The 26,094-nt window shown below is 45.4% G+C and overlaps 1 protein-coding gene across 1 annotated transcript in view; it reads right to left on the bottom strand.

Annotated features, from left to right (window-relative positions):
• Positions 1 to 26,094, bottom strand: part of SCFD2 (sec1 family domain containing 2) — a 482,746-nt gene that overhangs the window by 89,238 nt on the left and 367,414 nt on the right. Inside the window, exon 6 of the mRNA XM_083168483.1 lies at positions 5,412 to 5,557. Coding sequence (XP_083024609.1) covers positions 5,412 to 5,557 — 146 coding nt within the window. The remainder of the gene's footprint in view (positions 1 to 5,411; positions 5,558 to 26,094) is intronic.

Genomic DNA, 26,094 nt, shown 5'->3' with positions numbered 1-26,094 from the left:
AGTTTCAGGCTGTCCGTGTGTGGAGGCAAGCAGGCATACTGTCTGCATGAACTGCTCTGAAGGAGGGAGGAAGGGACAGAACTGTAGCTTCAGGCTGCCGGCGCTGCTGCCCAGAGTAGGACAGGTACAGCGGCAGCCAGCAGCCGTCAGCAGCAGCAGCGCTGAGCGCACACAGGCAGTACATAAGTGCAGGCACAGCTGTGGGAATGCAGAGAGATCCTCCCTGCACTGAGGAGCCGCGGCAAGCGGGCGCTCTGTAAAAGTGTCCGACTGACATACTGTACTGGGTGACAGCAGGTGCCTGCCCGGCGGCTGCCGCCCATGATAGGTGCCGCCCCTAGGCCCGTGCCTCACGGGCCTAGTGACAAATCCGGCCCTGGTGAGAGGGTGATGCCCACCTGTAGAGGTGCCCTAGAAGAGTGCCATGTGTGAGTCTCAGGAGAGGACGTATCTGGGTGAGTGGTCGAAGCCACGTGGCACGCTTAGTAGCTCCCCATTGACAAGAGTCCTTGTTATGTATGAGAGAGACAGTAACCTATGATGTGTAGCAGTACTGGTCCCAGGATGCCCTGGTATGTATTGTTGTTTGCCATATTTATGCTGCTGTAATTAAGTGATGTGCTGGAGGAGGTGCCCTTATGTATTGTAACCGATGCAATTAATGAGCTGGAGGAGATGACGTGCTTGATAAGTGACCTAATGTAACCATTATGCTTTGTGCTGGAGGAGAGTGTTCAAGAAGTTATCCCTGCTATATGTTAAATAAACTGTTTATGCTGTTTTATGAGATGGCCGGGCGCCCAATTCTTTCTGCGCTGCACTGACACCTGTAGTCCACTCCCACAATGCAACTGTCATTAAACTCCTGACTATTCAGGGGACCCCCTGGTACCTGTGCCTTACCCATGACCAGCCGGAGGAAAGTAAGTGTTATGCACTATACACAGTGACTGCAGGTATGCCATACCTCGTGCCAGTGGGGTTTTACACATACATAAAAAGGAAGAAAAGGATATGAACCACGGTGTCAGTTATAGCTGCTGTATGTGGGAGTGTGTAAAGCTCCAAGTTAATTAATGGTACAAGCAGAAAAGGGTATACAGCGCTTGGGTTATTCTGAATGATGGTCAAACACAAATAGGTTAAAAAAATATAAAGACATTTATTATAATACAATTTAAAGAGAATTCTCTGTATATGAAAAATAGAAAAAATTGCGCAATTAATTAAAAATGGGGGGGAATGGTAAAAACAGTCAATGCATGCAAAGTGCTCCCAGGAAGAAGATAAGGCAGTTTTTTAGGGCCCAAATGGTTTGAAAATAATTACCGCCAGTGGTGTTCACACTTCAGGGTCTCAATGACCAAAGAATAATTCCGGTCAATTTCCCAGCATGTGGGTCCAGGTGGCCTCAGATGGAAATGGAGCAGGAATGGTTGGTGGAATGATGTAAATGCCACCGCCGAGAGTCACTGCAACAGAGGTATGGACCTGTAAAACCCAGGGGGATGGAGGCTGGTCCGGAATAGGATTCACCACATGGAGACTGGAGCAAGGAGTTTGTGTAAGCTTCAGGTAGATACCAAACAATTAGTCGGGCTTCTGTATAGGCTGTAAGATAGGGCCAATCAAGTGGTAGGGCTCAGGGCCAATCAGAAGGTAGGGCTCAACGCGTTTCGACGTGCTAAACACGTGCTCCTGATGAAGACGTGTTTAGCACGTCGAAACGCGTTGAGCCCTACCTTCTGATTGGCCCTGAGCCCTACCACTTGATTGGCCCTATCTTACAACCTATACAGAAGCCCGACCAATTGTTTGGTATCTACCTGAAGCTTACACGAACTCCTTGCTCCAGTCTCCATGTGGTGAATCCTATTCCGGACCAGCCTCCATCCCCCTGGGTTTTACAGGTCCATACCTCTGTTGCAGTGACTCTCGGCGGTGGCATTTACATCATTCCACCAACCATTCCTGCTCCATTTCCATCTGAGGCCACCTGGACCCACATGCTGGGAAATTGACCGGAATTATTCTTTGGTCATTGAGACCCTGAAGTGTGAACACCACTGGCGGTAATTATTTTCAAACCATTTGGGCCCTAAAAAACTGCCTTATCTTCTTCCTGGGAGCATTTTGCATGCATTGACTGTTTTTACCATTCCCCCCCCCCCCCCATTTTTAATTCATTGCGCTATTTTTTATATTTTTCATATACAGAGAATTCTCTTTAAATTGTATTATAATAAATGTCTTTATAATTTTTCAACCTATTTGTGTTTGACCATCATTCAGAATAACCCAAGTGCTGTATACCCTTTTACACATACATAGTACAATTATGTTCTTAACACAGTTATGTTGAAGGGTTCCTGTCCTTACTTTGTTAAATTCCCAACAGCACAGCGATTGGCTGTGATACATTTGGAATGGGCTTGGTTATGATAAAATTAGCTTACTAATCTATATAATAAGTTGAAGTGTGTGTGCGTGTGTGTGCATGTCCGTTGCATTGTGGACACACCGTGGCACTCAGAGACACCAAATTCAGCAACAAGATACCTCTGGACCCGGTGGTGTGCACCTCGAAGCCGTTTTTGGGAAATTTCACTTAGAAATTTAAAAAACACCAAGTTTTAATTTGCCTTCATTGATGATCTGGGAAAAAGATAAACGATCTGGGAAACCGTTGCGAACGAACAACTTCACACCTGATTTCATTGCTGTCATTGAGTATGAATGACACATTCTAAAGGTGGCCATACACACGCAGTTTTATCTGCAGATCTGTCTGGTTGGAACAAAATCCTGGTAATGGATGAGAGCAAATGACAGTTGACCATTTGCTTGGAAATGCTGGAAAACTGACAAACTGTCACTCATCCATAACCATGTTTTTGTTCCAACCAGCCAGATCTGCAGATAAATCTTACTAGTGTATGGGCACCTTAACATTATGGTGGAGACTTTAAACAATTAGGAATAATTGAGGATATACATAGACCACACATCACACACAAACGTACACATTGAACACGCGCGCACACACACAGTACACCACATACGCACAAATAGTACACAACACACACATATATACGTAGCGAACCTCACACACTTACACATTGGACAGATACACACAACAAAACACACACATAACACACCACATGCAGTACATCACAAACCCATATACACTACAACACACACCCAAAAACAGTACAACAAACACACAGAACACACACACCTAAACATTGTGCAGATACAGAAACACACAGAACACACACAAACATTGCCAGGATAGGCACAGCACACTACACACACATGTATACGTAGCGCACCTCACAAACTTACACATTCGGCAGATACACACAACACAACACACACACATATCACACCACTCACAGTACAACACACACCCACATTCACTACAACACACACCCAAAAACAGTACAATACACAGATCACACACACTTAAACATTGCACAGATACACACAGCACACTACACACACACACACATTTATACGTAGCACACCGTACGCTCTTACACATAGGGCAGATACACACAGCACACACACACATAACATACATCTAACAGCACAACACACACCCACATTCACCATACACACCCAAAAAACAGTATAACATACACAAAACACACACTTAAACATTGCACAGATACACAAAACACACATACACATACTGTATATACATAGCACACCTCACACACTTACGCATTGGACAGATACATGCAACACACACAACCACATACACTACAACACACACACAAAAACAGTACAACACACACAAACACACAGAACACATAAGAAACATTGACGTTTATTTAACAGTCTGTACCGGCAAAAAAAACCTGTACCTAATGTACCGTTTTTTCTTTTTTCCCCATATCCGTCTCCAGTCCTCCAGCCTGTCACTGCGCTCCCCAGCCAGTTGCACTGGGAAATCTTTGTCCTGGCCAATGCACCCGTTGATCAATACAAAGTGCACTCACCCTGTTAGTCAGTTGAATGTTAGGCACTGCTCTGTCTTGAGGGTGTCCCAGATTCTTTTGGTTCATAGATAATGTTTGGGCGATGGGCATGAGCGCTGCATGTATTTGTTTGAATGTTATGAGTGTAAGAAGTTGAAGAATAACACTGAGATGAAGATTTGCCCTGTTAAAATGTACAATTTACTCAATAAATCGTGCAAAAAATATATGTACATAGAAGTAAAATCAAGAAATAAAAGTAGGATTAAAAAATAAATTCTAATTCAAACTGATAATTGTTTGGATGGAGGTGGGTTGCCAAACAAATCTATAGGTGGAGGGCGGTATGGATATTGTGGGCATAATTGGTGTTTGGTACACCTACAGGGGGTCCCCAGTTGATGAGAAATTTTCTCTTTAACATGGAAAATTTTATCTCAGTCTTATTCTTCAACTTCTTACACTCCAAACCTTATCAATGCACCCATTGATGATTGCGATGGCTGGATCGGTGGATTGGCCTGGCGGGTGTAGGGAAGAATTTGGCCCATTGCACCCGTTCCCAGTGGTGCGGGTAGCCTGCGTCGCGTTATGACGTCATGTGGCCAGGCCCGCGGACCTGCTCCCACACTCAGGGGCTGCCCCACTTGTAGAGATGCCTGGTGCATGTGGTTTACAGATCTCCAGACCTCAGAGACTGCTGAGTGGCAGGGAGCGTTGAATTTTTAATTAATTATGGCGCGGTAAGTAACGCCCACCCCGGTCTCCACGCACTCAGCGCCTGTAATTACACAACCTAGAAACTGTACCATTAAAAGTATAGAATTGGAGGTGTGGCCACATCCCTTTCTGATTTTGTACCGATTTCTGACCCTCAGATGTTGGAGGGTATGTCATGGGTCCTAAATCTCAGGAGTGGATGTAGAATTCATCAACGCATACAAGTTATCAACTCAGGATCGTTGTGTTTCAAACAACAACACCACACCTGAATTCATTGCCGTCATTGAGTATCAATGCAAACACATTCTAACATTATGGTGGAATCTACAACAAATTACAATCTTAGGTCTTTGGCACAGCATACTGTAAGATTACATTTTTCAGCAATTTTGGTAATAAAAAAACCCCAAGGTTTTCCCGGGCAACGCCGGGCGGGTCAGCTAGTAATCAAAAAAATCATGTGCACCACCTAAAATGTCTAATATATAATACATCAATGCAGAATTTTGTGATTAAAGGTAGAGAGGTTGGATGGCTTCAGGCCACGTTCTTTTCCCTGAGAAATGAATACTGCAGCTTCTGCCGGAAGGCATACTGTATAATACTAGTTAAACTCTATTGTATCATCTCTATGTATCTATTACTCCAAGCATCCAATGATTCACTGAGTTTCCAGCCTACTGGTAATCAGATAGATTTGCTCACCTGTTGAACGTTGCTCCCAGGGACATGAACCGAATGGAATAATTTCAGGTGAGCTCGAACCTTCGTGAGATCCCACAAAGATGCAAAGATTTCATCCACCGCAGCGGAGGACTTTTCCAGTGTTAGTTCCTGGGAACATTCACATCCTGCAACAAGACATAACTTTGTCATACAGCTCTAAGTACCTTCATGGTTTTCACAAATGAGTTTGTCAGCAATAGAGAATATAAGTACATACATTTTAAATACTGATACACACTGTAACAAGAAGTAGTGTGATTTACTTTATTACTATGGGCCAGATGCTCTAAGCTTTAAAAAGTGATAAAGTGGGGTGTGATAAACAACTAGCCAATCAGCTCCTAGCTGTCATACTACAGGCTGGGTTTGGAATATGACAGCTAAGAACTTATTGGCTGATTATCAATTATGAGACTTTAGTGCATCTGGCCAATGAGAATTAATATTTGTCTTCACTGGGATTTTAGTCATCCAGTATTGTGTGATTCTCCATATAACAGTGATTGCTTGTCTTGGAGTAATTATTTAATAATGTTTCTTCGTAAATATTTTTATCCAGAAAATCCAATTATGAAGATATAATGTAGAGTAGTTTGTAAAATAGGCAGATACAGTATTAATTATTCCAACAACTATTTTTTACCTATTGTTCCCCATGTCTTGTAGAAAGCAAAGCAATCTGGTCTCCATTGTTTCTTGAAGACGTATGTAATATGTTTGTATTATGGTCTACACAGTACAGCGCTGCGCGGCACGTTGCTTTGATATAAACCAGCCACAGGGCTTATTGGCAGGGGAACCGCAGTCCCAGGTTTTCTACTTTTAATGAAATTCCAGATTTGTCACAAACAGTTCTGAAGTGGTCAGTTTGCCAGTAAATGAATTTATAATTGAGAACAATCAAGCACGTTGTACAAATATTCACGTGGCCACTACCAATGGTGAGACCTGATCAGTACATGGCTAGTGTGGACTGTACACATCTGGCTGCACATGGCCAGAAGAAAGGAGAGTACAGGATGTACAGTACTAAGCCTGGACACTGCACCACTAAAGAATTCACATTAAACCGAAACTGTGTCTGTTAATATAACAAGGCATGAGGATCGGTCTGTAGACAACTCAACCAATGAATCAAGACGTAATAAAGCAAAAGAAACAAAATTGCTTTGCCCAGAAAATATTGTTGTGCAGACTGATTCGCTAGGAAATGGGCCTAGAGCCCAGAGCTGGCTTAGTAGACCAAAGTACAAATCCACAGCTGAATTTCAGCTTCTAAAGAAATCAAAGGCCTCAACTAAAAAGCCACAAGGTGCTGAAAGACAACCACACCCAGTATAAATGTCTATTTCCAGACTATCTGGCACTAGAAGCAATGAATACAGAAAATGTGCTACTATGAGCTAGAGATAGCTATTAGTGGACTGAAATTAAAAGACAGAATTCTCAAGACTGGAGGAGGGTCGCGTGAGACGGGCTTGGTTTGCTTGAATCATTGCCAAAACACACACACAGTTACAGTTCGGACTGGTAGCGTGACCCGCAGAGGCACTCTGCGGTTTGATCACGGTGCAGCCTGTTGCATGTTGAGCCAGGTGTGTGCCTTTAAACAATGAAACTACTTTTCAAGAATGCTTAGCCCTCATAACGACACGCCATTTTAATGTGCAATGTCAATAAGCTTTGATAAAACACTTCTGACATAAGCGATCTAGATTTCTCTTTCTTTACATAACATACTGTATTTGTTTTCCCACAGCAGAATCCCATTTATGTTAGAAGTATGGTAGACTTTCTTAATGCTAAAAAATAAAAACATCTAAATGTAAGTCTTGTATAATCAGTGGATTAAAGAAACTATAAAGCTAATAGGAAAACCATCACTAACGTTTAATCAGGATAAAGTGCTGCATTATGCTATTGTATACATGGTTTCACCGCGGTTCCTTGAGTACACATTATAAAGTGCAGTTGTTGGGCGACTGTGTAAAGGATCATTAGTGACGGCATGCAGCACTTAGATCACAGAAATGACTACTGTATATCTGTCTGTGGTGTTTGATCCTCTCCCCACACATTTGCCGTGTTGTATAAAGGATAAGGTTTGTGCATTAATGTCTTAAAACTTAGGCCCTTATTCTGGTTCACTCGCAAAGGCAAATTCCTTCTCAAATGGACAAAACCATGTGCACTGCAAGGGGGCGGGGGGTCAGATGTAACATGTGCAGAGAGATTTAGATTTGGGTGGGTTCTTTTGTTTCTGGGCAGGGAAAAATACTGACTGCTTTATTTTTACACTGCAATATAGATCTCACTTTTAAGTAAAACCTCACCCAGATCTTATTTTCTCGCACAAGTTACATCTGCCCCCCCCCCTGCAGTGCACATGGTTTTGTCCATTTGAGAAGGAATTTGTCTTTGCGAGTGAACCAGAATAATCCCCTTGCTCTGTTACTCACAGCAATGCTGGGTAGACACAATACCAAAACATCGGCAGTTTGGCTGGTCCGAAGGTTGGTGAGTGCCTACACACCTATTGATCATTGGCCTGGTGTGTGGTGCCTGACATCATTACTGGTTGGGCATTTACATGTGCCCGCCCAGTTGTCAGTCATCGGCGGCCTCTGCAGCAAGTGAACACACAGCACGATACATACACTGATATATCTGAAATATACCACTATCGGCTGTCCTGCTGGGTCGACTATGTCATTCACAGACATATCGGGGGTACACACATGCCCATGTTATGTCAGCCATTCAGTTGAATGGTCAACATGTAATTGGCCAGTGGTTGCCCATAGCTACATCACATGTGAAGTCTTCTTCCCATCTTAGTAAATTTCCCCCTATATGTGGCATATTATACATATATCACTAAAGGAGTATATTTACTACAGGTCGATTTTGGTTGATTTTAATCAATGGTAGATGGTTAAAAATCGATCTTTCTCAATAATAGGCATTTTTAAGCAATGTCGTTTAAAATCAACCGTTAGTATCTATACGCCTAAGATACATACTAGAGAAGTGGTTTACTATACGTAGTGTTCCTTCTAGCACTCGCTATCTTTGAAAACCCATGCAGTTCCTCTTCCCTGCCTGGGGTGTCGCTGTCTGCTGTAGTGCTTTTAGCACAGTGTGGTCTGTATATCAGCAATGATATGCAAACCAGATCTGTGCTAGAAACACCACGACAGACAGCGCCACCCCAGGCTGGGAAGAGGAACTGCGTGAGTTTTCAAAGATAGCGGGTGCTAGAATGAACACTAATACATAATACACTAGAAAATATAGTACTTACAGTACTACAGATAGTATACTCTACGTGGCTTCCTATACAACATAAGCTAATAACAACACCACCTCCTATACCCTGGAAGTGTTATATCTTGGAGTTATCCTTGACTTCTTCACTCTTCTACGAAACCACAATTCAGTAGCTACCACAGGCCAGATGTTTCCTCTTCAGAAATATCTTTAAGCTTAGACCCTTTCTTGCAGTGCAGACAACGGAAATCTTCATCCACCCATTGGTCATCGCCACATTGGACTACTGTGACCTTCTCTTACCTGGTCTCGTTTCTACTCCAATCTGGCTTCAATGTTGCTGCTCAGCTTATTTTCCTTCCCAAATCTACACTGGATCCCCTTCCCCCATAACCCAATTCAAGCTCCTCACACTTACTCAAAGCCCTTATTCAATGCTCTACTATTTATACAGTATCTCTGCCCACATCTCCCTCCATACCCATCCTTCCACTTTGCTCCACAATGTCGCCTCTCCTTCCAACTGATTACTTCCTCCCACTCCCGCCTTCAAGATTTTGCCTGTTCTGCTCCCACTTTCATTCTTTGCCTCTCTACAAAGTGTCAAACAGGCTCTCATGACCCACATCTTTATCAAAGCCTTCTGCATGAACAATATATACACCTAGTTTATGACATGTCATCCTAGATGGTGCAAAGTAACTGAAATATAAGCGTATAACTACTGGTCTGCTTGAGCCTCATAGAGTGAATATTCCCTCGATGAACTTTGCCTATCTGATAAATGCTCTCTTTACTTATGTTCAATTTCTATGCCAGCACAGAGCAAAAACATGCTACGCAGTTACACTACTCCAGTGAACCAGCACCATAATGTACAAATGTGGCCCAGGCTGCTAAGACACCATGGGGGCCCTGGTAGTTTAGGAGACCAAGAGCTGGCGATGGCAGCAGTGATGGACTGAGGGATGAAGGGCCCACCGGGGGAATGCAGTGGCAGGGTGTGGACAGTCTCCAGAGGGGGAGCAGCCAACTAACACTGAGGTTTGGCTAGCCATTAGTGGGTGCATGGTCTGTGCCCTTTGATAAATATAACCGTATCCCTAGAAGAAGAGGTGGGGACCACGGGCCCCCTGTGGGCCAATCCAACCCTTTCTGTGAGCGTGGGAAGGACTCCCTTGTGTTGTTATATCTTATTAATGTGAAAAGGAAATCAGTCCAGGTGTATCCCTCAAAAGGTTGGAGGTTTATTTACAGTAGGATAACAGTGGTCGTCAGCAATAATATAGGTAGGTGAGTGTGTATAGGTAGGTAAGTGTGTATAGGTAGGTAAGAGTAAGTGGTGGTGGGCGTAACTCTGGGAGACAATGGAGTCTGTGGCTGTCTCCCCCTTCTAACATCATTTTTGCAATTGTAATCGAACCTATGACCTGTCTTACTGGAGGCAGATACCTTACTGATTAAGCCAATTGGGGGGCACCAAAATTTATCTTGCCTCCGGGCAACTGGGATGAACTTACGCCACCAGTTATGAGTACAGTATCTGCAGCAAGACTTCCACATAGGAACATGTGCTGCGCCTTGCTACACACATCCAACATAGCAACGAAGGCTTCAATGTAGGATCAGGAAATAACTGCACATTATTGCACATTCTTACCACCCTACCTATAACAATATACCAATCATCTAAGGTACCCTATACCACAATCACAATTCTTTTATATTTAACGTAGAAAATGTAGTAAATGTAATTTTTGAGGTAGGATGATTGTTGTACAGGTTACACAGCGATGCCTGAGGATGGGTACCGGCAGCAGGTGGGAGATCTTCCAGAGGCTGAGCAGTGAAGAAATGTCATGCTGTGGACAATGTTATTCTCCTAAATGAGGGGTAATGACTGTAACTGAGTGTATAATAAATGTCATCCTGACCGAGAGCGATTACTGGTCTGCATCACTTCATGCCGTTACTAACATTTATTTCTCTTCTCATTATATCCCCCTTTATTATCAGCCCATGAAAAGTGACAGAACAACTTAGCAGTAAAATATATATATATATATATATATATATATATATATATATATATATAATAGTAATTTGGGCAGCACTCACATATAACAATATTATACAGCCTAGATGCCCTCCATACACATAAGATCTGGAATAGCGGCACTTAGTAATCATGTGATAGTAACAGCGCACACTGCCGTAACATTTCTGCAGCTATTCTATGCATTTAGATGGTGCTAAAACTTTTCAGTTGTTAAAACACATTAATTGGAAAATTTGTAAAGGTATAGGATACAGTATGTTGTTATATTATATATTTATGTTGACTGTGTCGACATTCAGGTAAAAAAAGGTGAAAACTTTTTCAATGTCGACCTTACCCATGTCGACCTAACCCATGTCGACATTTAGTCATGTCGACCTACTTGCTAGTGAACTAATGATCAATACCCACTACTGACCATTTGGCCTGTCTAGTCACAACAGTGGCTTAGTGTGCAGGCCTGCTGGCCAATGTATCTATAATTACTAGATTGTAAGCTCCTCAGAGCAGGGCCCTCTTCCCTCCTCTTGTCTAAGCCCTCTTCTCTTCACATTTCACTCACAGCTCTCCCATACTCAAGCACTCAGTGACCATCTTTGTCCACATACCCATCTCCATCTTTGGCCACCAGCCCCTAGTAATATGTAAATCCTCCTCACTACTTACATATAAGCTGTACTGTGTATTTAATTGTGGCATTACTTTTACCTGTACTCTATTTTTGTTATTCATTTATTGTAATGTTTTCGGGGACATTCCCGCATCCATCCCGCGGTTGGCAGTGTCCCGTGGCGAGGGGGGGGCTGTTGGGAGTCCCCCCTGTTGGCTGCTGAGTAGCAGGGAATAAAAGCTGTGCGCATGTGCACAGCATCTATTCCCGCAGCCAGGGGACTGGGGGCATGGCTAGAGGCTCACAGAAACTCTGGGTCATGCCCCCATAGCGTCAAAATGGGGCGTGGCCTCACGGGAGAGCCGTGAGTATAGGCCATGCCCCCATAATTAGGCTACGTCCCTTAAATTTTCGGCGTGCCTGCGGGGCGCAACAATCTGTCCCTCCTCCGTCTCCCTTAAAGTTGGGAGGTATGCACCTGCATTGCGCCATGCAAGTCGCACAATGAGCGTGGCTACATCTGTATACACACACACGCACACATTAAAATGATTGAACAATATAACAGTAATATCAGTGTCTGTGTGTGCTCGACTGGAGAAACACACAAATTGCTCAGTCGCACAATACTTGAATTCCCCCCATAGAGATCAGAAGCAGCATAAGACTTTTATTATATAGAATATTATAGTATTCCACCAAGGGAAAGCTATAGGGCATGCAATATAGGAAATAGCATAAAGGGGCATAAACATGCAGAGATAGAAACAAGAATGCTGATTAAGCAATGAGGGAGCATAAACCACTGATGGGTTCCTGCAGGTTGCACTTTGTAGTTAGTCATGTGATATGGTAATGAAGATGGGCACAAGGCCTATCCGAGCAGGGGGAGGGATTTAGCCAGGGTAAGAAAAATCACATGCTAGATGTGAACTTCCTCTGTCCTGTGAAGCCCCACCCACCCTTCCCTATTTCTCTTCTTCGGCGGCGGTAAAGAACGGTCATCCTTGTAAGATCTTGTGTGTGTGTAGATAGTGGGGTGCACTCTCCCTTGACATCGATTGTCATGGGCCGTGCTTCTGCACGGGGGATGGCCACACCACCTGCCTGGGTAGATGACCAGGGAGAGTGATCACCAGCGATGGTGTGTTTGGGTAGTCATCTTTAACCACCACTTTCCTATAGTGACCGTTCTTTAGTGCCGCCACCATTTATAGTCATAGTTTAATTGTCAAAAATAAATTTGACATTCATTTTTGAAGCGCCAGCACTTTGTGTCTGTGTCTTTTTTATTAGATAAGTTAGTTAAGTTAAGGTTAAGTTACGGTTTAGTGTGTTAAGTTGTAAAGTGTGGACCTGGGGATACCCGATGGTGAGTTTAAATGCTGAGTGTACTGAGTCTTGCTAGATCGTGCAGAACACTCAGCAAGATCGCTCAGCACACAGCGATGTGTTTTCCTGGCCCTGACCCCGGCGATAAGAGATTAATATTCAGGATGCTGGATATTAATCACTGGGGCGATAGTGACGCATGGGGCCTCGCATCGCTATCACCCCTACACACGGAGCGATGTACTGTATGGGCTTTTTCGGAGCGATGTACTTATGTAGGTCCTATTGAGGTGTAGATTTATCAAAGTTTGGAGGGAGAAAAAGAGAAGAAAGACAAAGTACCAACTAATCAACTTCTAAGTTATCGTGTTCCAAACACAGCCTTTAACATGACAGGATATGATTGGGTGTTACATGTTACTTTATCTCTCTTCAAGTTACATAATATACTTGTATAACATACTGTTAGGTAGAGGAGAGCGCTTCCTGTTCACAGGAGCTGACATTATAGAGGGTTGAAGGAAAATGCTATTTTTGTTTTGAGTTCAGTGTGTTGACAATTATACCACATTTAACGGAATGGCGGGTTATATTATTCAGATTAGACACTTGACCCATCAGTCCCACACAGATAACACATAGGACTGTTAAAGGCCATGAGAACAGTACACAGACATTGACCTTCCAAAATGATTTAAGTTTTACAAATGAACTGTGAGAGAAAAGTTGTGTCATAAGGCCCCATGTAATGTATATAATAATGGGGCAGATGTATTAAGCCTGGAGAAGAGATAAAGTGGAGATAAAGTACAAGGAGATAAAGCACCAGCCAATGAACTGTGTGTGAAAATGACAGCTAGGAGTTGATTGGCTGGTGCTATATCTTCATTTTATCTCTTCTCCAGGCTTAATACATCTGCCCCAAAGTACTATACATATATGTACAAAGTACATATATTTTTATCTTAAATTATGGTTTGTAATCAGGGCCGGTGTAAGGCTTCTCAGCACCCTAGGCAAAACTTCAACCCACTGCCGCCCCCGCCCCCCCCCCCCCATACTGCCACCAATAACCATTTTCCAACCCCTTAATGCATACTTGCCTAAAATTCTGGAATGGCAGGGAGCCTCCCAAAAATTGAGTGGCCCACCCAGCCTCCCAGGAAGGTGGGAAAGACCCTTGCTTTCCCTGGAGGCCCCAGCACTCTCCCCTTTGACACTCATAACAGAGTACAGGAAGGGAGGGCAAGGAAGTATGCCTCAAGAGAAAGTGTGGAGGAGAGGTCTTAGAAGTTCCACAGCAGCCACCTGCATTAATTACAACAAGGATCGTCACAGACATCATTGATTTTTTGATAGGCAGACTTGGTGGCGCCCCCTAGAACCTGGCGCCCTAGGCAACTGCCTAAAGCTGCCTAGTGATAGAGCCGGCCCTGTTTGTAATGTTTATGGCAGATGGAGGACTGGCGGCTAATTTGTAGCTTCTTTGTCCACAGACGTCTCTACTTGCTAAATACAACATAAACCAGCCTGTTTTTCACATGTATAATGTAATTGCTCACCTCACACATACAATGGCTATAACGCTCCCATGGGAACGTGGCATATGGTCGTTCAGGTGACATGCATTGAGTCAACATGGCTCAGGTCAAGACATGAAAAAGGGCGACATGGCTAAGGTTGACAGGGTTGGAAGGTCAACACAAGCATCAGGTCGACGATGGCTAAATCAACAGTCAAAAGGTCAACATCCATTTTTCACATTTTTTTTAGGCGACGTGCTAACAGGCACATGCCCTACTATCCACCAGGGCATGGAGGAAGAATAGAATAGTATTGGCTGACCCAATCACCCATAGCCAGGAATGTAACTACAAAATCAGCAGACCTGAGTTTTAATGACAGGCAGGTTATCAGTAGAACGTATGTGTGCCAGTCACAGTATCTACAGTTTAGAAGCGCTGCCATTGTTAAGGTAGAAAAGACAATCATAAAACACGATGTTGCTCTACAGCAGGGACGTGCAGTCAGGGGAGGCAGGGGAGGCAGAGCCTCCCCTGTCATAAATCATAAAAAAAAATACAATGATGATATTTATAACACACAATGGGGCAGATGTATCAAGCCTGGCAAAGAGATAAACTGGAGATAAAGTGGAGAAAAAGTGGAAGGAGATAACACACCAGCCAATCAACTCCCAACTGTCATATTTCAAACACATCTGATTGGCTGGTGCATTATCTCCTTCCACTTTTTCTCCACTTTATCTCCAGTTTATATCTTTACCAGGCTTAATACATCTGCCCCACTGTGTAATAAATATCTAATAAGTATTTTTTTTTAATAAGTTGCTGTGTGGGATTACTGGGAGGCATCGGGAGCCGTGCCTCCTGCTGACAATTCAAAACTGTCAGCAGCAGGGGCGGGGCTAAATTGCGGGGACAAAAAGAGGCTGAAAATCCCATTGAAAAGTAACAGGGAAGCGGCACCTATTCCTCTGCCTCAGTGACAGGAACGTGCCTTCAGCCCACATACAAAGCACGCCCCTGTCACTGAGACAGATGTGATAGGACAGCGGATCAGGCTGTCACACATTGACAGACTGATCCACTGTCACTAAGTCTGTAGTGCAGGGACATTTGGTGCTTACTGCTCAGAGCCAGGCAGCCCTAGGCATAGACAAACTAGGCATTTGCCATGCCTAGGGGTGGCTCATTTTTACATGGTTGGGGCATCTGATCGCGCTGCCTGCCTCAGCTGAGATCGGGGTAGCCACCAGCGCAGTGAGTAGTTTAGGTACATGGTGGAGGGGGGAGCGCCGTAGCTACTGCAGAGCAGAGGCACTGCTAGCCTAGCTGCCAATAATAATCATGCAGCCTGCTCCTAGCTGGGCAGCCGCCGGCAGTGCGACTCACACAGCTAATCTGACTTTAGGCTGCTTTGGGAGGGATTATGCAGAGGCTCCTCTGCCCATAGGAAACAGGTATATTGTGGAAAGAGGCTGTCTGGGCCGGCTCCCACTAACATATCCAGTGCTGTAACTACCAAGCACTGGATATATTAGTGGGAGCCGGCAATTATACAATACATTGCTAATATGCCCGAAGCCCCGCCCACCCATGACCCGGTAAGCCCCGCCCATCCACGGCCCGGTAAGCCCCGCCTCCCGCATATGGCAGGTGGTCCTTGGCACACTTCACTTGTGCAATGAGAAAGGAAGAGGAAGAGGCTGAGCTGCATGGCACAACTAAGTACAGAGGCAATACCTGGCTGAGGAAGACAGGGAAGCTGTCACTGACTGTGAGGTGACCTCTGCATGCATCCCACAGGTCAGTTATCTGGATTCTAGACCAATTTCCTTTGCCTTCACTCCCCCCATCACTTTCACCATAGCCTCTCAGCTGCACAACCACACTGCCCCCATAGACGTACACGCACGCTGCCCCCATAGCCGTAAACACACGCTGCCCCCACAGCCAAACACGCACAATGGCCCATAGCCACACACGCACGCTGCCCCCAAAGCCGCATGCGCACGCGGCCCCCTTAGCTGCACACGCATGCTGCCCCCATAGAAGCACTCACACGTACGCTGCCCCTATAGCCGCACATGCACGCTGCCCCCATAGACGCACACGCACGCTGCCCCCATAGCCACACACTGCTCCCATAGCCACACACGCACGCTGCCCCCATAGCCGCACACGTATGCTGTCCCCATAGCCGCACACACACGCTGCCCCCATAGCCGCACACAGACACTGCCCCAATAGCCGCACACTGCCCCTGTAGCTGTACACCCACACTACCCCTTAGCCTCATACACATAATACCCCATAATGGCACACACACACGCTGCTCATGCACAGACACTGTCCCACAGCCTCATTTATTTTATGCCCTCATGTGCTGACCCATAGCCTCATACACACACACACACACACACACACACACACACACATTTCGCCCCTGTCCTCATCCCATGAATCTTGTGTAGTCTGACTTCTGCAGACGAGATGCGGTCATTAGGTCGGCACACGAAAGGTCGACAGGCAGAAGGTCGACATGATCCTTAGGTCAACCGGCCGAATGTCGACACATATTTTTAGATTATTTTTTTTAAGGTGTCTAGATCTAGACATCTAGTTCTGGACACTGTCTAAGATCTAGATGCCTAAAAAAAAATAATTGTGTGGCATTGTGCACTGTGCTCCACTCATTTCCGGATGTGAGACTGGTGCGCAAAGATGCCAGGTGACGCAACACATTACGCTGCGTTCCACCCAGGCAAGGTGGCGGGCGGCAGAACATGATCATATACTGTAGTCTGCTGGTATGCTTAATTGTCTGCCATTATTAAGGGATCTGGTCTGTTGTTTAGTGTGGGTCTGGCCTACTCATTAGTTCTTCATGCAAGCATTGGCCAGGTGTTCCCATCAGTGTGCTAAACCTGAGTACTTTTATAGCTAACCTGATTTATTTGACTTTGTGCAGTCCAAGATGAAGGTGTAGAAACCACTGAAATGGTATTGTTGACTGACCTTGTACCTTTTAGCCAATATGTATGGGTGACTGTCGATATCCCACTTGTTTTCCATAGGCCATATGTATTTGCTATAACAGAGCTATAACTTTTGAATACTATATTGGTAGGGTTACCACCTAGTCCCTTTAATTCCGGACACATATTAATTACACAGGTTCTGTGGCTGGCTGACTTCAAGACTCCACTCCACCTGATTTTAAACTGCCACAGAACCTGTGTAATTAACATGTGTCCGGAATTAAAGGGACTAGGTGGTAACCCTATATATTGGACATAAATATACACACAAGGAAGTGAGCTGCATACCTCCCAACATGACCCTCTCCAGGAGGGACACAATGCTCTGTTTCTGGACTTCCCTCTTAATTTACGGTCCTTTCCGGCTTTAATAGCAGGTGTGGCCTAAAGTGCTATGAGCATTACGATGTGTGGCATAATATGATATGGACATTATGGTGTGCAGCATATTGCGACATTACAGTGTGTGATATAATGTGATTAGGGCATTATTGTATGGAGCATAATGTGATATGGGCATTACAGTGTATGGCATAATGTGATATGGACATAAGCTGTAAGGAGAATTACGGTGTTATTGGTATTATTATGTGGCCATGTCCCTTTTATCATGAAGCCACGCCAGTAAAATTTTGGTGAACACCTTCCCTGTTTTCAGTATGGGGGGGCACCAATTCCCTTTCTGGCACAGGGGCACCAAAATGTCTAGTTACGGCACTGGCAGGACTCGTTCCCACTTTGCAAAAGCGAGTGCCTCACCTGCCACTAACCTCACCGCACGTCACTGCTCTACAGAGTTTTGAACATAAAGTATGCTGATTGCAATCAGCATACTTTATGTTCAAAACTCTGTAGAGCAATATCGTATTGGTCAAGAACGTCATCCACTCCCCCTTTCTCTACATCCAAAGGCCTCTTCTCTATCCTCATCCAGCTTGATCTGTCGGCTGCCTTTGACACTGTTGACCACCCACTCCTGCTCAACACCCTCCGCTCCTTTGGCATCACTTGCACGGTCTTCTCCTGGTTCACCTCATACCTCTCCGATCGCTCCTTCTCCGTCTCCACTCCGAGCTCCTCCTCTCCTACTACCCTGCAGCCAGTCGGTGTTCCCCAAGGGTCAGTCCTTGGCCCTCTCCTCTTCTCCCTCTACACCACCTCTCTGGGCACCCTCATCAGCTCCTATGGTTTTCATTACCACCTTTATGCTGATGATACCCTAATCTATCTCTCCTCCCCCAACTTATCCCCATCACTCCTGTCCAAGGTCTCCGAATGCCTCACGGCCATCTCAGCCTGGATGACCCAACGCTTCCTGAAACTAAACATGGCTAAAACTGAATCTAATCTTCCATCCCCCGAACATCCCCTCTTCTCCCACTATCTCCATCAGCATTGGTGAAACCGAGATCATGTCCACCGACCAAACGCGCTGCCTCGGTGTCATCATTGACTCCTCCCTCTCTTTCACCCCCCACATTCGTGCTCTCTCACAGTCTTGCCGCTTTCACCTACGCAACATCTCACGCATCAGACCATTCCTCTCCACTGACGCGACCAAAGTTCTCATTCACTCTCTTGTCATCTCCCGCCTTGACTACTGCAACATCTTCTCTTTGGGCTACCTCTCACCCGCCTCGCACCTCTCCAATCCATTCTTAACGCTGCTGCTAGGCTCATCTTCCTCTCCCGCCGCTCTACCTCCACCTCCCCCCTCTGTCTATCTCTTCACTGGCTCCCCATTCCTTTCCCAGTTCTCTTTAAATTCCTCACCACCACCTACAAGGCTCTCTCCTCCTCCACCGCTCCTTACCTCTGTTCACTGATCTCTATCCACACTCCCTCCCGTCCTCTTCGCTCCATCGCTGACCTCTCACCTAATCACCTCCTCCCACTCCCGTGTCCAAGACTTCTCTTGCGCTGCCCCCCTGCACTGGAACAACCTCCCGCCACCCATCAGGCTTTCTGATTCCCTTACCTCCTTCAAGCGCTCCCTCAAAACCCACTTTTTTCGACTAGCCTATCCCTCCTCCTAACCTCTTTTGATCCTCCTATCCTGCCTCCGTTCCCCTCCGTTCCTACTTATCCTATTGTTTTTCGTTCGTCCACCCACCTATTTTTAGTATGTTAACTCTTATGAGTAGGGTCCTCCTTCCTCACGTACTCACCCTACCTCATTACCTCACCTGTGCTCCTGTCCTGTTCTTCCCTTCCTCTACTTCATCTTCAGTCTCCTTGACAATTTTGACACCTACTTCTGAACTGATGCTGATTTTAGTTCTACCAGCTATACCCCTATTTATACTGTATTTTTTCAACACACCCTGTACGTTACCTTGTAATTTGTTTTTTTTGTTTGCTATGTACGGCGCTGCGTACATTTTGCGGCGCCTTATAAATAAACGTACTACTACTACTACTACTACTACTACATGCAGTTGCTGAAGATATTGCCAGGTTGAGCTGCATGTACAGACGACATAGGGGTCCGTTAATGACCTGCAGCTGCTTGCTTTTTTTAATGATGTTGACCGGACGATATGCACGGCATATCGTTTACGCTGTCCATATAGTTAGTTAATGATATATTGCCCAGTCTGTACCCAGCTTATCTCTGCAACAGGTCATGGAGACATTAGCAATAAAGACGTAATGGTGAAATATGTAGTAGTGACCATATGCCATGTAACTTGGCACCAAACATTAAGTCATGTTCACTTACACCAGTGAGACTCATCTTTCCCAGCACTTCTGAAAAACGCTATACATGCAGTGTCGTAATTATAACTTTAACACCCTTCCCCCATGGCATTTTAGTGCTGCTTACACAGATAATGCCCCTTGTAGTGCCGCTTACACACATTGCACCCACTAGCGTCACTTAAAGATAATTCCCCTAGTATTACATGCTCATTGCCAGGTTTTCCTTGCTAGTTTCCAGGTGTTACATTCTTCTTTGCCAGGTTTTTTTTTTGCTTACTGCCAGGTGTTACATGCTCCATGCCTTGGGGTTCCATGCTTGTTGCCTGTGGATCACATGCTTGTTGTATACTGCATAAATGGGGTCCTGGAGTTCAGTACTTCCGAGTAGCACTGGGCTCCCCTGACAGACTCTAGAGGTCCAATAAAACCTTTAGTGTCTGTCTCCTCCAAGGTAGAAGTAATTTCTGGAGGGGCGCAGGGTCTCTGTCCATGAAAAAAGACACTCTGCGCACCTGCGGCACCGTTGCTTGAGCTAGTGGTACAGAGAATAGGCAACATATTTCTTACAGGTATGCTTAATTCACTCCTTCCTAGGTGTAGCGGAATGTTGTGCGAGAGAGCTATATGAGGTTTCCTTCCCATCTTAGCAGGTAGTGTGAAGGGAGCGGCAAACAGAAAGGAAGGAAGTCAGGTGGTTTAGAATGTATGGGGAAGGTCAAGCTTATATATTTCGTTGCACAGAGATATCACCTTCATTATGCAAACTAACACTGTAGACCACAGCTCTCATTGGGGCAGATGTATTAAGCCTGGTGAAGAGATAAAGTGGAGATAAAGTGGCAGGAGATAACACACCAGCCAATCAACCAGCCAATTGTCTCTCAATTCCTCTTCCATCATTGATCAGCAGCCTCCATAGGTGGGGCTACACTATAGTCTGAAATTCAAATACAACTGCTACCTCAACTGCTACTAAACACTACCGACCAGGACTCACTGTGGGTGTGGCTCCTCTATTTAAATTTGGGATTGTCCCGCAGCCCCACCCCTGGATATGCAACTGGAGTGCAATATATTGAGTGGGTGCTGGACAGTCATTACGCCGACGTCGGAATCCCGACTGCTCCCTTGTGGGGGTACATGACGCCCATAGAGGGAGAATAAAATAGGTGGCGAGCGCAGCGAGCCACTATGCCCGCAGCCTGGCGAGCGCAGCGAGCCCGCAAGGGGCTTCGTTGCGCTCCCCCCCGCTGTGCAGTCGGGATTCTGACGTTGGGCTAATGACTGTCGGAATCCCGACTGTCGGTGTGTTATACCACACCCCTATTGAGTATTATCCTTTTCTTGACTTGCAGAGAAATGAGCCTGGCCCTAACAAGGAAAATAAACATGAATCCAGCAGTGTCTGTGTTTCAGGCCAGTAAAGGAAGTGGGGTTTTCCATTTCTTGGTGTGTTTGTGTTAAAGGGAATTAAATTAGCTGCTGTATATGCATCAGAATGTGAGCTGACTGCTTCTCCACACTGTGACCTATCGCTTACTGTTTGGATTATAGAATATGTTTATATATTCCAAGCATATTTCGGAAGCGTATGCCACAGCGGAAGAAACAGGGTTTGGGAGTCGCTCTTAACTCCCTGCCAGCTCCATTGCTTCCTTCTCTTTCAGACATCGTAAAACTAAAATTAGAAAAAACAAATGTGAACCAAAACAGTTCAGCCAGTAATAAAATTCACCTAAAGGATTTGACTTCAAATGCGCTTTTTACTGTATTCATATTTCAGATTTTGTTTTCCATGGCACAAATCCAGGAGAACCACCCAATTCAGCTCCCAGCTACAACTCTTTGAAGTTTCAAAGATAATAACTAACCTACCACAAAGCCACCTGACTATCATATAAACCTGAGTAAACCTGGCTTTTTCTGACTACAGTAACCTGATAATAGACAAAAGATGACAGGAAAAGTTGTCCAGGACACGGGTAGAAGATGTATTTTCAGCTGCTGATGCCAAAACACACATCACGCGACCCTGCTTGTTACGTACCCAGGTCACAGCAGGTAATAACAAAATGCTTCGGCCAGCAACCCAGAGTACATTCTATATACACTCCTATATCGGTTCCCCCTCCCGGCCCCCCGGAAAGGTGGGCAAACCTCCCGCATTCTGAGGTGCTCACCCATTCACCTGCAGTCTCGCTATTTAAATACCGAAAAGCGGTGTTTAAATACCGCGATCCGTGGCTTGTAACATCCGTTTTTTGCAGGGCTTCAAGATGCTTCATGATGTCTGTATCAGTCCCCGCCCTACGCAGCTCTGCTGACAGTCCTCCACCTTCCCCCGGAGCTTCTTCTGGAGAAGTAGGTAACCCTGTTCTATATACCGTAACTAGTACTGCTTGGGCCTTGGGGCAGGCAATTAAGGGCAACACTCAATAGGTTGACACTTTAAAAGGTTGACATGGCTTAGATCCACATGGTCAACCTGAAAAAAAGGGTACTCTTTACCTAGAACGGCGCCAGCGATTGAAATCGCGGGCGTCGTGGGTAAAAATCGCGGTGATCGCGGTCATCGCGGGCATCGCGGTTAAATCGGGATGGCCGCGATGACCGCGATCACCGCGATTTTCCCATAGGGAACAATGTTAAAACGGCTGATTGACCGCGATTTTACTGTTAAATGCCTCAATGGACCCGATTTGGGGCCAAATAGGCCAAATTAACCCTTAAATGTCCCCCCAAATGTTTAACGCCACCCCACGATCCACGCCAACCCGAAGCGTGGCGAGCGCAGCGAGCCCGCGAGGGGCGGCGGTACGCGTCCTCCGACCTTTTCATGCCCTACTATCCACTAGGGCGTGGTGTGAGAATATAATAGTGTGGCGAGCGCAGCGAGCCACCGAGCCCGAAGCGTGGCGAGCGCAGCGAGCCCCGCGAGGGGACGCGGATACCTTCACAGGTAGACGCGTCCCCTCGCGGGCTTCACAGGTGTCCACCTCGCCACGGACACCTGTGAAGCCCGCGAGGGGACGCGTCTACCTGTGAAGGTATCCGCGTCCCCTCGCGGGGCTCGCTGCGCTCGCCACGCTTCGGGCTCGGTGGCTCGCTGCGCTCGCCACACTATTATATTCTCACACCACGCCCTAGTGGATAGTAGGGCATGAAAAGGTCGGAGGACGCGTACCGCCGCCCCTCGCGGGCTCGCTGCGCTCGCCACGCTTCGGGTTGGCGTGGATCGTGGGGTGGCGTTAAAAATTTGGGGGGACATTTAAGGGTTAATGGGCTCTGTGGCCCATTTAACATTGATTCCTATGGCCAAATCGGGTGGATTGAGGCATTTAACAGTAAAATCGGGTCCATCGCGCCTTTTAACATTGATTCCTATGGGAAATCGGGAGCATCGCGTCGCGGGCATCGCGGGTACATTTATGGACGGCCGCGACGCGACCGACACGATTTCAAAGTTTAACATTGGTTTCAATGGGAAATCGCGGGCATCGCGTCGGTCGCGTCGCGGCCATACATAAATGTACCCGCGATGCCCGCGACGGGCGCCGTTCTAGGTAAAGAGTACCAAAAAAAGTTTCACAAATGAAAAAAAAGGTACACAAATGAATAGCAGTAATAAGAGAATGTTAGGGGGTTCACTACTCTGCAAATGTAGCAGTTCTGTACCCCACCAGCATCTATTTCAGGGTTGCTGACTTTCAAATGCTCCTCTCTAGGAGAAGCCCGGAGAGGAGACTTTCATTACCCGTTCGGGGGACGGGGCTTGACTGTGGCGTCATTAAGCCCCGCCCCCATTACGGGAAATAGTCAAAATCACTGATCTCCATGGAGGGGGCGGGGCTAAAATGACAGGAGTGAGCTGATTGACAGGCACTGAATGTGACAGCACAACAAGAACAATACAAAGATCAGGCACTGTTCAATGAACTGAAGCTGTATTCCCAGTTCCTGACACCTCTGATCTCCCTACAGCAGAATGGTGCTTGTCTGTAGTTCCAAATTCTGTGCCTGGCAAATGGAAAATACCAAACAAAACTATCAGCTTTGAAATGGGATGGGGACTATGTTGAAAAGTGAATAGTGCATTACATAGAGGATAAACTGAGTTATCATGTAAAAAAAAAAGTGTTCAAATGCGTTCACAAATAAACAACTTATAGCCATGGAGGCATTGCATTCAATCCAGCCTCGTACCAACCAATTAGCTCCTATCATTTATAGCCTGTAAAATGATAGAAGATGATTGGTTGGCACTTTATTTCTCTCCACTCTTTATTTCGGGCACATTATTTGGCATAAGTATAACCAACCACGTATAGGGAAGTATGTATAGTACAGTGCACAATTGGTTCCCACTATTCATGTGGACCCAGACTCGGCAGGCAATTATCACTTTTCCTAATGTTTTTTTTTTTTAGTTTTAGTAATAAATTGTTTTGCATCTTTATAAGCTTTGCTTTCTATTAATCAGTCTCAGTGTATACTGTAGGTTCTTCTCCCTGACTTCATGCCCCATCTATGTACAGGGATTTGCTGTGTGGGCTCACCTCTGAAAAGTTCTACAATCTATAATTTACCAGATCACAGGGGAGAGACAGCAATATTTATACCATATTTAGATGCCTTATACAACTATGATTCATGTAGTGGGGGATATAGTGGGATTTTACACATCTGTGTTCCCCTCTGCTCTGTATAACATGGCTATGCAGCAGGCAGGATGCCAAGAAGCAGATGCAGACACAATACCGCTTGAGGAGCACAACGCTTGCATTACAACTGCTAAGATACAGATCTAGACTATAGTAACAGGAAGTCATTATCTTTGGACCAGTAGAACCACAATAGGCCATACTTGCATGTTTTTGAAAACTAGTTTCAGGGAGATTATAGTTGGAAATAGAATTTTGCCAAGCGCCCCATTGAGGGGGTGTGTCATGCTCCACCCAAAAGGCGTGTCTAGTTCCATATATGGAGAGATTGCGAAAAGAGATTGTGAATGTGGCACCTAGAAGCGTGGGTGTGTAAATTAAAATGACTTCTATCCAAATGTAGATATGCCCCAAAGCAGTTAGTAAGAGTTACTATACTTGCTAAAGTGCTGGGAAATGGCGCTGATGATTCAATGTAAATGTATCTGTCTCTCATTCCCTTTATCACCAAAAATGTAACAGTGTAATGTGGGCTAGGTGAAATGAGGGAGATTGCTAGACTAATGAGGGAGAGAGGGAGATTGCTGCTATTTCAGGGAGTCTCCTGCAGAATGCAGGAGGGTAGGCAACTATGCAATAGGCATATGTTTCACTTACCGGTTAATGTCAGTATTATCAGTGGGATTTTCCTGCTAGTGGCCAGTGCTGTTTAGCAAAAAATGTAGCAATGCAAGAAGAACTATCTTTTACAAAATATATTAATTCAATGAAAACCATGTAGACATCTAGCATAATTTGTTGACATGTGCAGACACCACCCTTTCAGGAGGTGGAAGCAGAACTGAGCCAAAGTAGTCCAGGATTATTGTTGAACAGAACTTGACTGGATCTGTCTTTCTGTAAAATTAGGTGATTAGTGGGAAGCAACTATACTGCAATAATGTGAGCACAGGGAAATACTAAGGCAATGTGTGATTCTGAGTCTTATATAAGGAGACGGGAAGCCTTTTTTTGTCAAATTTCTAGCATGGATCTTGCAGAACACAATCCTTGTATTTAAGCAGTACAGATGCTCACATGAATATAAGGTAATCAGGCCTCCACAGCTACAGACAGTTGAGAGTATTTAATCCCAGCTAACATTTCCAGCAGTCAAAAATATCGGCCATCAGTATTCAATTCGGGCCAGAGCACGCCTATGCAGATTTGATTTTTAAAATAGCTGCTGGATAGTCAAATCCGTGGCTGCTTTTGCCGATCCACGGGCTTTCCAACTGTATGGGCTTTTACCGCGACCCACCTCCGCCCTGCACCGACCCCCGCCGCCCTGCATCGATCCCCCCTCACTTGTGTCCGGGCCGCACAGTGCAGGGAGCTGCCCCTCACTGCAAAGGACAGCTCTTAACGCAAGAGCTGTCCTTTGCCATAATTACCACATATTTTAGAGCATATGCGATAATTAT

Source organism: Crinia signifera, chromosome 1 (genome assembly GCF_055691185.1).
Source record: "Crinia signifera chromosome 1, ASM5569118v1, whole genome shotgun sequence".
Classification (NCBI taxonomy): domain Eukaryota; kingdom Metazoa; phylum Chordata; class Amphibia; order Anura; family Myobatrachidae; genus Crinia; species Crinia signifera.
This window is presented reverse-complemented; position numbering and strand designations above follow the sequence as displayed.